At 38.5% G+C, this 15,010-nt stretch overlaps 1 protein-coding gene across 1 annotated transcript in view; it reads left to right on the top strand.

The window, feature by feature from the left end:
- NEK10 (NIMA related kinase 10) overlaps positions 1-12,752 on the top strand; it is a gene marked incomplete at its 3' end in the record, with an annotated part of 125,713 nt that extends 112,961 nt beyond the window's left edge. Inside the window, 1 exon segment of the mRNA XM_079712624.1 lies at positions 12,673-12,752. Within this exon segment, the coding sequence (XP_079568750.1) occupies positions 12,673-12,752 (80 nt within the window).
- Positions 12,753-15,010: the final 2,258 nt, after the last annotated feature.

Genomic DNA, 15,010 nt, shown 5'->3' on the forward strand with positions numbered 1-15,010 from the left:
TCCAAAACTAGGTTGAATAAGAGTGGTGAGAGTGGGCAGCCTTTTCTTGTTCCTGATCTTAGTGGAAATGGTTTCAGTTTTTCACCACTGAGGACAATGTTGGCTGTGGGTTTGTCATATATGGCCTTTATTATGTTGAGGATAGTTCCCTCTATGCCTACTTTCTGCAGGGTTTTTATCATAAATGGGTGTTGAATTTTGTCAAAAGCTTTCTCTGCATCTATTGAGATGATCATATGGATTTTCTCCTTCAATTTGTTAATATGGTGTATGACATTGATTGATTTGCATATATTGAAGAATCCTTGCATTCCTGGAATAAACCCCACTTGATCATGGTGTATGATCCTATTAATGTGCTGTTGGATTCTGTTTGCTAGTATTTTTGCATCTATGTTCATCAGTCATATTGGCCTGTAGTTTTCTTTCTTTGTGTAATCCTTGCCTGGTTTTGGTATCAAGGTGATGGTGGCTTCGTAGAATGAGTTTGGGAGTGTTCCTCCCTCTGCTATATTTTGGAAGAGTTTGAGAAGGATAGGTATTAGCTCTTCTCTAAATGTTTGATAGAATTCGCCTGTGAAGCCATCTGGTCCTGGGCTTTTGTTTTTTGGAAGATTTTTAATCACAGTTTCAATTTCAGTACTTGTGATTGGTCTATTCATATTTTCTATTTCTTCCTGATTCAGTCTTGGCAGGTTGTGCATTTCTAAGAATTTGTCCATTTCTTCCAGGTTGTCCATTTTATTGGCATAGAGTTGCTTGTAGTAATCTCTGTTGATCTATTGTATTTCTGCAGTGTCAGTTGTTACTTCTCCTTTTTCATTTCTAATTCTATTGATTTGAGTCTTCTCCCTTTTTTTCATGATGAGTCTTGCTAATGGTTTATCAATTTTGTTTATCTTCTCAAAGAACCAGCTTTTAGTTTTATTGATCTTTGCTATCGTTTCCTTCATTTCTTTTTCATTTATTTCTGATCTGATCTTTATGATTCTTTCCTTCTGCTAACTTTGGGGGTTTTTGTTCTTCTTTCTCTAATTGCTTTAGGTGCAGGGTCAAGTTGTTTACTCGAGATATTTCCTGTTTCTTAAGGTGGGATTGTATTGCTATAAACTTCCCCCTTAGAACTTCTTTTGCTGCATCCCATAGGTTTTGGGTCGTCGTGTCTCCATTGTCATTTGTTTCTAGGTATTTTTAAATTTCCTCTTTGATTTCTTCAGTGATCACTTCGTTATTGAGTAGTGTATTGTTTAGCCTCCATGTGCTTGTATTTTTTACAGGTCTTTTCCTGTAATTGATATGCAGTCTCATAGCATTGTGGTCGGAAAAGATACTTGATACAATTTCGATTTTCTTAAATTTACCAAGGCTTGATTTGTGACCCAAGATATGATCTATCCTGGAGAATGTTCCATGTGCACTTGAGAAAAATGTGTGTTCTGTTTTTAGGGCGGTGGAATGTTCTATAAATATCAATTAAGTACATTTTGTTTAATGTAGTATTTAAAACTTGTGTTTCCTTATTTATTTTCATTTTGGATGATCTGTCCTTTGGTGAAAGTGGGGTGTTAAAGTCCCCTACTATGAGTGTGTTACTGTCGATTTCCCCTTTTATGGCTGTTAGTATTTGCCTTATGTATTGAGGTGCTTCTATGTTGGGTGCATAAATATTTACAATTGTTATATATTCTTCCTGGATCGAACCCTTGATCATTATGTAGTGTCCTTCTTTGTCTCTTCTAATAGTCTTTATTTTGAAGTCTATTTTGTCTGATATGAGAATTGCTATTCCAGCTTTCTTTTGATTTCCATTTGCATGGAATATCTTTTTCCATCCCCTTACTTTCAATTTGTATGTGTCTCTAGGTCTGAAGTGGGTCTCTTGTAGACAGCATATATACGGGTCTTGTTTTTGTATCCATTCAGCCAATCTGTGTCTTTTGGTGGGAGCATTTAGTCCTTTTACATTTAAGGTAATTATCGATATGTATGTTCCTATTCCCAGTTTCTTAATTGTTTTGGGTTCGTTATTGTAGGTATTTTCCTTCTGTTGTGTTTCTTGCCTAGAGAAGTTCCTTTAGCATTTGTTGTAAAGCTGGTTTGGTGGTGCTGAACTCTCTCAGCTTTTGCTTGTCTATAAACGTTTTAATTTCTCCATCAAATTTGAATGAGATCCTTGCTGGGTAGAGTAATCTTGGTTGCAGGTTTTTCTCCTTCATCACTTTAATTATGTCCTGCCACTCCCTTCTGGCTTGTAGAGTTTCTGCTGAGAGATCAGCTGTTAACCTGATGGGGATTCCCTTGTGTGTTATTTGTTGTTTTTCCCTTGCTGCTTTTAATATGATTTCTTTGTGTTTAATTTTTGACAGTTTGATTAATATGTGTCTTGGCGTATTTCTCCTTGGATTTATTCTGTATGGGACTCTCTGTGCCTCCTGGACTTGATTAACTATTTCCTTTCCCATATTAGGGAAGTTTTCAACTATAATCTCTTCAAATATTTTCTCAGTCCCTTTCTTTTTCTCTTCTTCTTCTGGAACCCCTATAATTCGAATGTTGGTGCGTTTAATGTTGTCCCAGAGGTCTCTTAGACTTTCCTCAGTTCTTTTCATTCTTTCTTCTTTATTCTGCTCTGCAGTAGTTATTTCCACTATTTTATCTTCCACATCACTTAACCGTTCTTCTGTCTCAGTTATTCTGCTATTGATCCCATCTAGAGTATTTTTCATTTCATTTATTGTGTTTCTAATCGTTGCTTGATTCGTCTTTAATTCTTTTTGGTCCTTGTTAACTGTTTCTTTCATTTTGTCTATTCCATTTCCAAGATTTTGGATCATCTTTACTATCATTATTCTGAATTCTTTTTCAGGTAGACCGCCTCTTTCCTCTTCATTTGTTAGGTGTGCTGGGTTTTTATCTTGCTCCTTCACCTGCTATGTGTTTTTCTCTGTTCTCATTTTGCTTATCTTACTGTGTTTGGGGTCTCCTTTTTGAAGGTGCAGATTCGTAGTTCCTGTTGTTTTTGGTGTCTGTCCCCAGTGGCTAAAGTTGGTTCAGTTTGTTGTGTAGGCTTCCTGGTGGAGGGGACTAGTGCCTATGTTCTGGTGGATGAGGCTGGATCTTGTCTTTCTGGTGGGTATATCCACGTCTGGTGGTGTGTTTTGGCGTGTCTGTGGCCTTATTATGTTTTGAGGCAGACTCTCTGCTAATGGCTGGAGTTGTGTTCCTGTCTTGCTAGTTGCTTGGCATAGGGTGTCCAGCACTGTAGCTTGCTGGTTGCTGAGTGAAGCTGGGTGCTGGTGTTGAGATGGAGATCTCTGGGAGATTGTCACCGTTTGATATTATGTGGGGCTGGGAGTTCTCTTGTGGACCTGTGACCTGAACTTGGCTCTCCCACCTCAGAGCACAGCACTGACTCCTGGCTGCAGTACCAAGAGCCTTTCATCCACCCAGCTCAGAATAAAAGGGAGAAAAAGTAGAAAGAAAGAATTAGTAGAAGTAGAAAGAAAGAAAGAAAGTAAGAAAGAAAGAGAGAAGGAAAGAAGGGAAGGAGGGAGGGAGGAGTTAACGAAGGTAGGAAAAAGAGAAAGAGAGAAGATAAAGTAAAACAGAATAAAGTATGATAAAATATAATAGCGTTATAAAAATAAAAATAATTATTAAAAAAATTTTTTAATTAAAAAAACAAAAAAATAGTAAACAAAACGGATGGATAGAACCCTGGGACAAATGGTGGAAGCAAAGCTATACAGAAAAAGTCTCACACAGAACCATACACATACACATTCACAAAAAGAGGAAAAGGGGAAAAAGTCATAAATCTTGCTCTCCAAGTCCACCTCCTCAATTTGGGATAATTCGTTGTAAAAAGAGGAAAAGGGGGAAAATCATAAATCTTTTCTCAAAGTCCACCTCCTCAGTTTTGGATGCTTCGTTGTCTATTCATGTATTCCACAGATGGAGGTACATCAAGTTGATTGTGGAGCTTTAATCCGCTGCTTCTGCGACTGCTGGGAGAGATTTCCCTTTCTCTGCTTTATTCTCACAGCTCCCGGGTCTCAGCTTTGGCTTTGGCCCTGCCTCTGCGTGTAAGTCGCTGGAGGGCATCTGTTCTTCGCTCAGACAGGACGGGGTTAAAGGAGCAGCTGCTTCAGGGACTCTGGCTCACTCAGGCCGGTGGGAGGGAGGGGCACAGAGTGCGGGGCGAGCCTGCGGCGGCAGAGGCTGGCGTGACGTTGCACCAGCCCAAGGCGCGCCTTGCGCTCTCCTGTGGAAGCTGTCCCTGGATCCCGGGACCCCGGCTGTGGCGGGGTGCATAGGCTCCCAGAAGTGGGGTGTGGATAGTGACCTGTGCTCGCACACAGGCCTCTTGGCGGCGGCAACAGCAGCCCCAGCGTCCCACGCCCATCTCTGGGGTCCGCACTTTTAGCCGCGGCTCGCGCCCATCTCTGGAGCTCCTTTAAGCAGCGCTTTTAATCCCCTCTCCTCGTGCACCAGGAAACAAAGAGGGAAGAAAACGTCTCTTGCCTCTTCGGCAGGTCCAGACTTTTTCCCGGGCTCCATCCCGGCCAGCCGTGGTGCACCTACCCCTTCAGGCTGTGTTCACGCCGCAAACCCCAGTCCTCTCCCTGCGCTCCAACCAAAACCCGAAACCCGAGCCTCAGCTCCCAGCCCCGCCCACCCCGGCGGCCGAGCAGACAAGCCTTTGTGGCTGGTGAGTGCCGGTCAGCACCGATCCTCTGTGTGGCAATCTCTCTGCTTTGCCCTCCGCTCCTCTGTTGCTGCGCTCTCCTCTGCTACTCCGAAGCTTTCCCCCTCCGCCACCCGCAGTCTCTGCCCGCGAAGGGGCTTCCTAGTGTGTGGAAACCTTTCCTCCTTCACGGCTCCCTCCCACTGGTGCTGGTCCCGTCCCTATCCTTTTGTCTCTGTTTATTCTTTTTTCTTTTGCCCTACCCAGGTACGTGGGGAGTTTCTTGCCTTTTGGGGTGTCTGAGGTCTTCTGCCAGCGTTCAGTGGGTGTTCTGTAGGAGTTGTTCCACGTGTAGATGAATTTCTGATGTATCTGTGGGGAGGAAGGTGATCTCCGCGTCTTATTCTTCCGCCATCTTCCTGCAGCCCCTGGGACAGGGATTTTCTGAGGAAAACTTTCTGAGCATCTTTCTGGGAAACACTTCTCATCCCCTGTGCAGCCCTACACTGACAGGATGTTACTGATAATTCCATTGCTATGGAAGTTGAAGGTTACTTCTGCATTTACTGAGGCAGAAGGAAAGGGCAGAATGGTGGATGCAGTGGCGTTGCAAGGTGGACATCTTTCTTCTGGCTTCTTGTATAGTTATGCTCAAGCAGAATCTTCTGTCATTGCCAGGTATTATGGGGATCTTAACTTATCACTTCCTAAAATTGTCAGAGTCACTCCTTGTTTTTATTTTGCTCATGGAAGACATTTTAAAATGACACAAATTTTAGCTATGCTTTGAAGGTTAGGAGAAACTGCCCATAACTACATCTCTTGATTATTTACTATGGGATAAAAGTTATACATCCTTTATCTCATCCAATACTCTCAAGCACATTTCCATCTTTACAGATAATGAAGAGGTTTAGAGAGGTTAGGAAACTTGCTTAAATCACCCAAGTAATTGGTTGACAGAGCCAGGGATGAACCATGTCTGCTTCTAGAGTTCATCTTTTAACCGAGTCTCTTTATAGTATTCCCTTACGGAAGCCATTTCAGGCAAAGAAAAGGGCAGGCTTAAGGGCACCCAGGTGCTCATAATCAAGTGTGGTACAAGGGTGAGGCCAATACTTTGTTGGAGTGGAGATTTTAGATTGGCTGATAATGAGAGAGGTCTCATCTGAGCATGGCCTGCAGAGTCCTTTATCCCTGATTCTTTACCCTCTGGGAAGCCTGTCTTTTTCTCAGTTCCTCAATGGACCATGCTTCCTTGATCACGGGACCTTTGTATATGTAGTTTCCTCAGCCTTGAAGTCCCTTCTCCACTTTCTTTTCTTACCTAGTTCACTCCTGCCCTCCTTCATATATTCACTCAACCACCATTTTATCACAGAAGCTTTTCCTGATCAGCTGTGTCCCCTACATTACCCTCTCATAATATCTTTAATGATTTTATCCTAACTGTAATTTTACATTTATATGTGTGATTCTTGGTTTAATGTGTATCTTTGCCACTGGTCCTAAGGGTTGTGTCAATATGGATGGTTTCCAATGTGGTTACCATCTTATCTTTAGTACCTAGCCCATTACCTGGAACATAGTATATACTTAGTGGATATTTGTTGGACAAATGAGTGAATCAGTGAGTACCTGCACCATCTTGAAGGCCAGATAGGGCAGCTGGAAACTTTATAAAGAATAGTAATCAGGAGACCTTCTGGTACTTAATGGGGACCTACTGTGATGAAGACAGGGGTTGGTAGATTTTTCCACTGTTAAATACTTTGTAGAATGGATTATAAGGAAAAGCTTCCTGATGAGGTACACCTGGTTTATTGCAGGAGTAGAGAGGGCCTGGGCTCCTGGCATATTTAAACTGTGATCACAGAAACAATTGGAAATTCAGATGTAAGACCTGGTGAGTGAGTAAGTATAGGAGCAAGAGAGACGTGTCAGAGATTTCAAGCCTAAGAAGTGGGGAAGGTGTGATATCATCTGCGGTTTGGGATATACCAGATGGGGTGTGAAGAGGCAGGTGCTTCATAGGGCTGGGGGTGAATCCCCAGACAAAGACTGGGGCTTTCTGGCTTGGCTGTGTACTTGGGAGTTGCTGACAGGCATGTGATGGCTGAAAGCTAGTGTGGAGAGGAATGGGAACACCTTATATCTGTGCAGTATTTCCAAGTGCTTCTCATCTATTGTCATAGTTTTGTTTGAGCAACCCCTGCAGAAAGTAAGTTTATAGACCTTTTTTTTTTTTGTGGTACATGGGCCTGTCACTGCTGTGGCCTCTCCCATTGTGGAGCACAGGCTCCGGATGCACAGGCCCAGCGGCCATGGCTCACGGGCCCAGCCGCTCCACAGCATGTGGGATCTTCCCGGACCGGGGCACGAACCTGTGCCCCCTGCATCGGCAGGTGGACTCTCAACCACTGCGCCACCAGGGAAGCCCCTAGGCCATTTTTTTGAGAACACAGAGTAGTGAGTGATGTGACCAATGTCTCACAGATAGTAAACAACAGAGCAAGAATCTAGGGTCTCAACCACACATCTTTTCCATCTGAAAGTTGACACTTCAGCCTGTAGCATAAAGATGCTACAGTCTTTAACACTTTTGGTATCATTTGTTCTACCAAAGGAGAGGGTTTTTACCCTTTTTTTTTTTTTTTTTTTTTTTTTTTTTTTTTTTTTTGCAGTACGCGGGCCTCTCACTGTTGTGGCCTCTCCCGTTGCGGAGCACAGGCTCCGGACGCGCAGGCTCAGCGGCCATGGCTCACGGGCCCAGCCGCTCCGCGGCATGTGGGATCTTCCCGGACCGGGGCACGAACCCGTGTCCCCTGCATCGGCAGGCGGACTCTCAACCACTGCGCCACCAGGGAAGCCCTACCCTTTTTAATATGTGCTATATATAAAATGTTTTCTGTTGTCATTTTTAAATTTCTATTTTAGTACATGAATGCTGTTATGACCACACTTTCTGAAATAAAACCTTTTCCTCCACTCCAAATATGGTCACAGATGTGGAAAGAGTAATAAAAACATTAATGCTGCTACCAGGATTTTCTAAATAGCCAAACAATATTATATTTTTTCCTCTTTAAGAGTACTTCTTGACCATCGGTGATTTTGCAGTCAGCTGTCCAAGTTTCTGCCATTATCTCAATTAACTGGAGTGAGTAGTCATTGTGAGTGCCACTCCTTGGTTTTTTGCCTTTCAAAATCAGTGGCATTTTTATAGAAACAGGATAATTTCTATGTAGCATTAGAACTAAAAGTCAAAGTATTATTTTAGATAGTAAGTTGGTCAAAGTTTATGTATGCCAAAATTATAGTCAGCTCCCAAAAATATTGAAATATTGCTATTTCTACCAGTTTTCTCCATTGCACTATAGAGAAATGGAAAGGTTATAGCAAGCCATCTAGCTTTTGCATAGTTCTTAAAAACACCTTGTAGATTTTAGCCCTCTCATTTGTCAGTAGTACTACTGTATCGAGAGGACACATAGATAAATATACTCAGACATATGCATATGTGTCTATATATGTATCAAAAGATACATCTCCATCTGTGTACAGTGATAAACCACACAAAATCTTTGCTCTCATGAATCTTGCATTCTGGTTAGGAATTACAGACCCTAATATGTAAGTGAATATTAAGTAAGTAAAAACAAAGAAAGTAATTTCAGATTGAAAGATAGTAAGAATTAAATAAATATAATAGGAGAGTATTGAGGAAAGGGATAAGTTTTTGATAGTATGGTCAAGAAAGACCTTTCTGAAAATTCAGATCATGTATGGCCTTTTATGCCTGGTAGGAGTTTGGTCTTTATTCTTAGTATCTATCAGAAGCCTTTAAAGAATTTTAGCCTTTAGGTAGTGATATCTGCTTTAGGTCTTTCAAAGATCATTGTGACTCAGGTATGGAGAATTATGTTTTGGAGGGTAGTGATGGCTGTGGGAAGTCTGCTTAGAAAGTATAGTTCAGTAGCCTGGATGAGAGTTCGTGGTGTCCTGGACTAGGTGATAGTGGTTGTATTAATTATCCATTATTGTGTAACCAATTACCACAAAGCTTAGTGGCTTAAGACAACAAACATTTATTTTCTCACCATTTCAAGGGACAGGAATCCAGCAGCAGCTTAGCTGGATGATTCTCGCTCAGGGTCTCTCATGAGGCTTCAGTCAAGCTGTCAGCCAGGGCTGCATCATCTGAAGCCTTGACTTGGCCTGGGAGTCCAATTCCAAGAAGGCTCACTCACATGATGGGCAATTAGTTCTGGCTTTTGGACGGAACTTGGCCTCTCATTCACCTGGACCCCTCTTCTCTATGTGGCCTCTTCAGCAGAATATCCTGGACTAGGCAAATATTTCTTAACTATAACATCAAGGGACTTCCCTGGTGGTCCAGTGGTTAAGTCTCTGTGCTCCCAATGCAGGTGGCCCAGGTTCAATCCCTTGTCAGGGAACTAAGATCCCACATACTGCAACTAAGCCTGCATGCTCTAGAGCCCACACACCGCAACTAGAAAGCCCACACGCTGCAACTAGGGAGGCCCACGTGCCTCAAAGAAGACCCAGCACATCCAGAATAAAATAAATAAATGAAAATAAACTATAACATAAAAACCATAATATATTTATATAAATTAATTCATTGAACTTCATTAATGTTTAAAACTTCTGTTCTATGAAAGATATTACTAAGAGGATGAAAAAACTAGTTGAAGACAAGGAGAAAATATTTGTAGATCATCTATCTGACAAAGAATTAGTATCAATAATACAAATAATAAGAAAGCTCAGTAATAAGAAAACAAACAACCCCATGAAAAAATGGGCCAAATTTTGAACAAGCACTTCACTAAAGAAGATAAACAGATGGCAAATAATTACATAAAAAATGTTCAGCACCATTAGTCATTAGGGAAATGCAAATGAAAGCTATACTGAGCTACCACTACTTGCTAGTTAAAATGGCTAATTAAAAAACCCCTGATAACTTCAAATGCTGGTGAGGAGGCAGAAGCAACTAGAACTCTTATACATTTCTGGTGAGAACACGATGGAAAATATTTTGGCTTGGTAGTTTTTTATGAAATTAAACATACACTTATCATAGGATCCAGTAATCCCACTCCAAGGAATCTATCAAAGAGAAATAAAAAATTATCTTCGCACAAAAATTTGTATGCAATTATTGTACTTACTTGGACCTGTAGTACAATCTTGAATAGGAATGGTGAGAGTGGACATCCTTGCCTTTTTTTTTTTTTGTATCCTTGAGTTTATACTACCTTGTCTTAATTACTATAGCCTTGTAATAATTCTTAATATACTAGAGAAAACTGTCCTCTTTTATATTAAAATCCATGGCTCCTCTTGGCAGTTTCTATTTCTATATGAATTTTATACTCAATTTGTGAAGTTCTGCCCAAAATATGAAGACATATGATTGGAATTACATAAATTAGTTTAGAAAGAATGAAATCTATATAATATTGAAAATCTCAGTCCATGAATTTGGACTTTCTCTCCATTAACTTTAATCTTCTTTAATGACTCTGTAACAAAATTTTATAATTTTCCCTGCATAGGTCTTTCATGTCCTTTGTCATATTATTCCTAGATATTTGTTCCTATGATGATATTGTAATTAGTATGTTTTCTTTCTTTCTTTTTTTGAAAGGAAAGAGAAAATAATGTTTTTCTGATTTATTTTTTAATTTCAGTTATCAGGGCACATTAAAAATGTTCTTATATGACAATCTCTTCAAAATATCTATCAATACATTAACAAGATGGCTATATCTTTTATTTCTTTTTTATTTTTCTTCTTTGCTTTAATTGAGATATAATTGACCTACAACATTGTATTAGTTTCAGGTGTGTAACATAATGATTCGATATTTGTTATATACTGTGAAATGATCACCATAAGTCAAGATAACATCCAGCCTTGTTTTTTTGATCTTAAGGGAAAGACATTCAATCTTTTAACATTAACTAGAAAGTTAGCTGTAGGTTTTTCATAAATGCCCTTTATCAGGTTAAGGAAATGCCTGTCTATTTTCCACTTTGCTGAAAGGAATAGATATTGAATTTTCTCAAATTCTTCTTATACAACTATTGAGATGTTCATATGATTTCCTTCTCTAATGGTCTGATCTGGTGAACTATATTGATTAATTTTTAAATGTTGTATCAGCATTGTATTTTTGGCATAAACCCCACTTGGTTATTATGTGTTATCCTTTTTAATATATCCCTAGATTGTATTTACTTATTTTTTGTATCTATTCTCATGGGGAATACTGTTCTGTGCTTTTCTTTTCTTGTAATATCTTTGTCTGGACTTGTTCAGGGTAATGTTGACTTCATAAAATGAGTTGGGAAGTGTTCTCTCCTCTCCTATTTTCTGGTAGAGTTTATGCATAACTGATATTTATCCCTTAAGTGTTTGGTTGAATTTGTAAATAAAATGGTTTGGGCCTGATTTTTCTTTGTTGGCAGTATTGTATTCTGTTTTGATAAGAATTTGGGGCTTTAGAATTGAGCAACCTCAAATTCATGTCTAACTCTGTTCATTTCTCCCTGAGAAACCCTGAGCAAGGCACTCATTCTCTTTGAGCCTCAGTTTCCTCATCTATAAAATGGGTGGTTGTGAAGATTAAATAGCAATATACATCAGTTGATTATCGCTATGCTATACTACATTTGCATATGTTAACTTATTCAGATTTTAATATTATAGTACTACTATCTATATTATTACAATCCCTATTTTACAGATAAGAAAACTATTGCAAAGAGAGGTTAAATAACTTGCCCAGGGTTACTCAGGTAGCACATAATGGAGCCAGGATTTGAACTGAGCCTGTTTGGTTCCAGAGTCCTTGCCTTTAAGCACTAACAGGCACTAACTATAATAATTCCTATTGCACTGTGAGTATTAAAATAGACAATATATGTAAGCAGCTAAGTCTGTGCTAGTTCAAGGTTGTTGTTTTGTAAATGGATATTGTTATTAATAACATGAATTAATATTCCTTCGAAGTCAAGGTACTTCAGAATATTTTCAACCTGTCAAAGACACTTTAGTATAGATAATCAAATACTTTTTATTAAAATTCATTACAGTGAAATTCCATACATATTTAGTACACTTAAGAAAGTGATATTGTGAACATCAAACTTTATTAGGAATAGCAACTTGAATTTTTGCCCTGGTTCAACAGTGTCTTTTTGTTTAATTCTAGTAATTAAACCTCTTGAAATGTTTGTAAATCCATACAATGATAATAGGAATAATATCTGTTTCTACCACTTTGATCTAAGTTATTGAGTGGCTTAAAAAAGAGAAGTATGTGAAGGTGCTTTGAAAAATATAGCTAGTGCTAATATTAAATATAAATATTTAGTGTTCTAGTTTAAAAATTAGAATCCATTGTATTAACATAATTATATTATTATATAAGTATTTTGAGATGATTGTGAACATTGTTATTTACTATGACTTCGTACAAATAGATACCATCAATTTCAGGTTTTCAGACCTTCATGGTGATTATTTAAGCTTACCATATTTGTTTACTTTTTTAGCCGGATGAGGTGATAACTGCCATATGCCAAAACATTAGATTCATTTTATTTATTTGAAAATTATAAAGGGTAATCTAAAAAAGTAGAATCACAAGTTCAATAAGTACTTTGTCCTATCTTCCAGTCAGAAAGACTTATTTTAATATATTTTAATGAAACCTCATTATGTCAATATATATAGCATAATGATCTAATGTATGTACACCATTAATGAAGGCTGGGAGTGGTTCAGAAGATTGGCACATGGGGCATTTTTACAGGGAAAACAAGAAAAGCTTTCTCTTGTGAATTGTAATAGCTTTTTGCTTTGTTTTGTTTTGTTTTGTTTTTGCAGAATGTTAAAAGCTAAGGAACGATGCTAATTCTGGGAAAATATAATCAAATTGTTTTGTTTCTTGAATTTGGCCTGGCAAAGCAAAAACAAGAAAGCAGTAAACTTACATCTGTTGTAGGAACAATTCTGTATTCCTGGTAAGGACAATTATTTTGTGGCTCTCTAACACCTTTTTTTAACTGGTTTGGGCTTTCATTTCTTTTCTTGGCTTGCAAAGGAAAGATATTTACATATTTAATAAGTTTTCCTCAATTACCCAGGTAATACACATGTATAGAATCGTACCATTATGTGTTTAAAATAACAAACTATCTTTCCTTTAAGGTAACTCTGCCCCTCAGTTACTTGTAATTGAAGTGATCTTTAGCACACAGTAGGTGTACAGAGTTGTTGAATGAATCTGTGAATGAATTAGTAGACTTGCTACGCAATATGACACTTGGAACATTTTATTGCATCTATTGTATATATGATTCTTTTACTCTCTTTCCATCTATAGACATTCAAGGTCAAGGAAAGGGTTTTAATGTCCTAATACCTGTCCCAGCATCTGGCAAATAATAGGTGCTGAATAAATTTTATTATGTGAATGAATAAATGATGATATATATACTTACACATATATTTACAAAGTTGGTGCTTCTTGGGTTAATGAGCATTATTTTGATGAATTGAGACTTTTTTAGCATGCTTTTTAGGGTTCCTTTGCAATCCATTAATTATCATGAAGTGAGAATCTTCTTTTGCTGATCACATATAATTTGTCTGAATCTGTCGAAATTAACAAACAGATATGGTAGTCCGTAGATGCAGCAGACTTCAGGGAAATATTCTGAAATTTCATTCGTCGAGTCAAGCAATCAAGACACTTCTATCTTCTTTTTTTAATCTAGTCTATTGTGCAGCAGAGTCCTGGGGGTAGGATTCAGAATGAATCTTCTCCAAGGAGGGTGGAATTTGGAAATAACAGCCCTATTTTACAAAGTCCTTTCATATAAGAATGTGCAAAATAGTGTTTTTAAGGAGTGAATTTTCGTTTATTTTGCTAGAAATTTCTTACATCTTTGTTTTTGAAACTAGCTTCATGGGAAGATGCAGAGATTGGTGGCCAAGTTAATATTGTACCTTGAAAACTGATAGTTTATCTGTGCACTTAATCTCTTAATAATAAGGATATGACTCACCCACTACTTGTTGCTGGAATAATAGTTTTCATTTGTTCTACTTTATATTCTTTTCCAAAAATAATAAAAGCTTAATCATAAAAGTGTTAAATAATCATATATTCCTGAACAGATTTGATTGTCAATCAAAATTACAGAACAAATAAAATACAAAGTAAAAATAAGCATATTTATTCCCAAGACTGTGAATTCAGTTTAGAATCGCTATTATGATAATTTTGTGTGTGTGTTGAGGTGGGGGGCAGGAAATCTATAGAGTATGTAAGAAGAAATCTAAAACATGACAACTATTTTGTTTTATTAACCCAAAGATGGATTCATATTTTCTTTTAATTTTTAAATTAACTACAGAGTTAGGAAAGCTGAACCTCCTAATACAGTTAAGGTATTATTTCACTTAGGAATATCACAAATGTATGACCATTCATCTTTCTATCAAGCTCTTTGTTCTTTTAAATTGCTTTAAAATATTTATTTCTACTCCCTTATCCCACCTTCCTCTCTCCTGGTTGTATGCCCCTTGTATTTTATAATACAAGGTTTTACAATAAACTTAGCCTCACAAGCCAGAGTTAAAAGAGCTCAGTTCTAAATTACATTCCATTACTTTCTTACTTTGGGATTTTCAAAAAGACAAGAATCCAAGTGAAGTAGTTTATTCAGTAGGTGGTTCCATGGAATAGTGGTGGGGGTGGGGGGGAGGAAATGAGACAGAGAAGGGAAAGCAGCCAGTACAGGAAACATTAATAATGAGATCCAGGCTTCCCTGGTGGCGCAGTGGTTGAGAATCCACCTGCCAATGCAGGGGACACGGGTTCGATCCCTGGTCCTGGAAGATCCCACATGCCACGGAGCAACTAAGCCCATGCACCACAACTACTGAGCCTGTGCTGTAGACCCCGTGAGCCACAACTACTGAGGCTGCATGCTGCAACTACTGAAGCCTGCGTGCCTAGAGCCTGGTGCTCCACAGTAAGAGGCCAACACAATGAGAAGCCTGCGCACCGCAACTAAGAGTAGCCTCCACTCGCCTCAACTATAGAAAGCCCACACGCAGCAACAAAGACCAAACACAGCCATAAATAAATAAATTTATTTTAAAAAAAATCAGATCCGTAGATTATTATCTGGGATACAGTGCACGAGATGTTTCAGAGTTGTCCTATATGCCAAATTAAAAGTAGGGGGTTTTGTTTTTTTTTCTTTTCTCAGTCA

Source organism: Hyperoodon ampullatus, assembly GCF_949752795.1.
Source record: "Hyperoodon ampullatus genome assembly, chromosome: 10".
Classification (NCBI taxonomy): Eukaryota; Metazoa; Chordata; class Mammalia; order Artiodactyla; family Ziphiidae; genus Hyperoodon; species Hyperoodon ampullatus.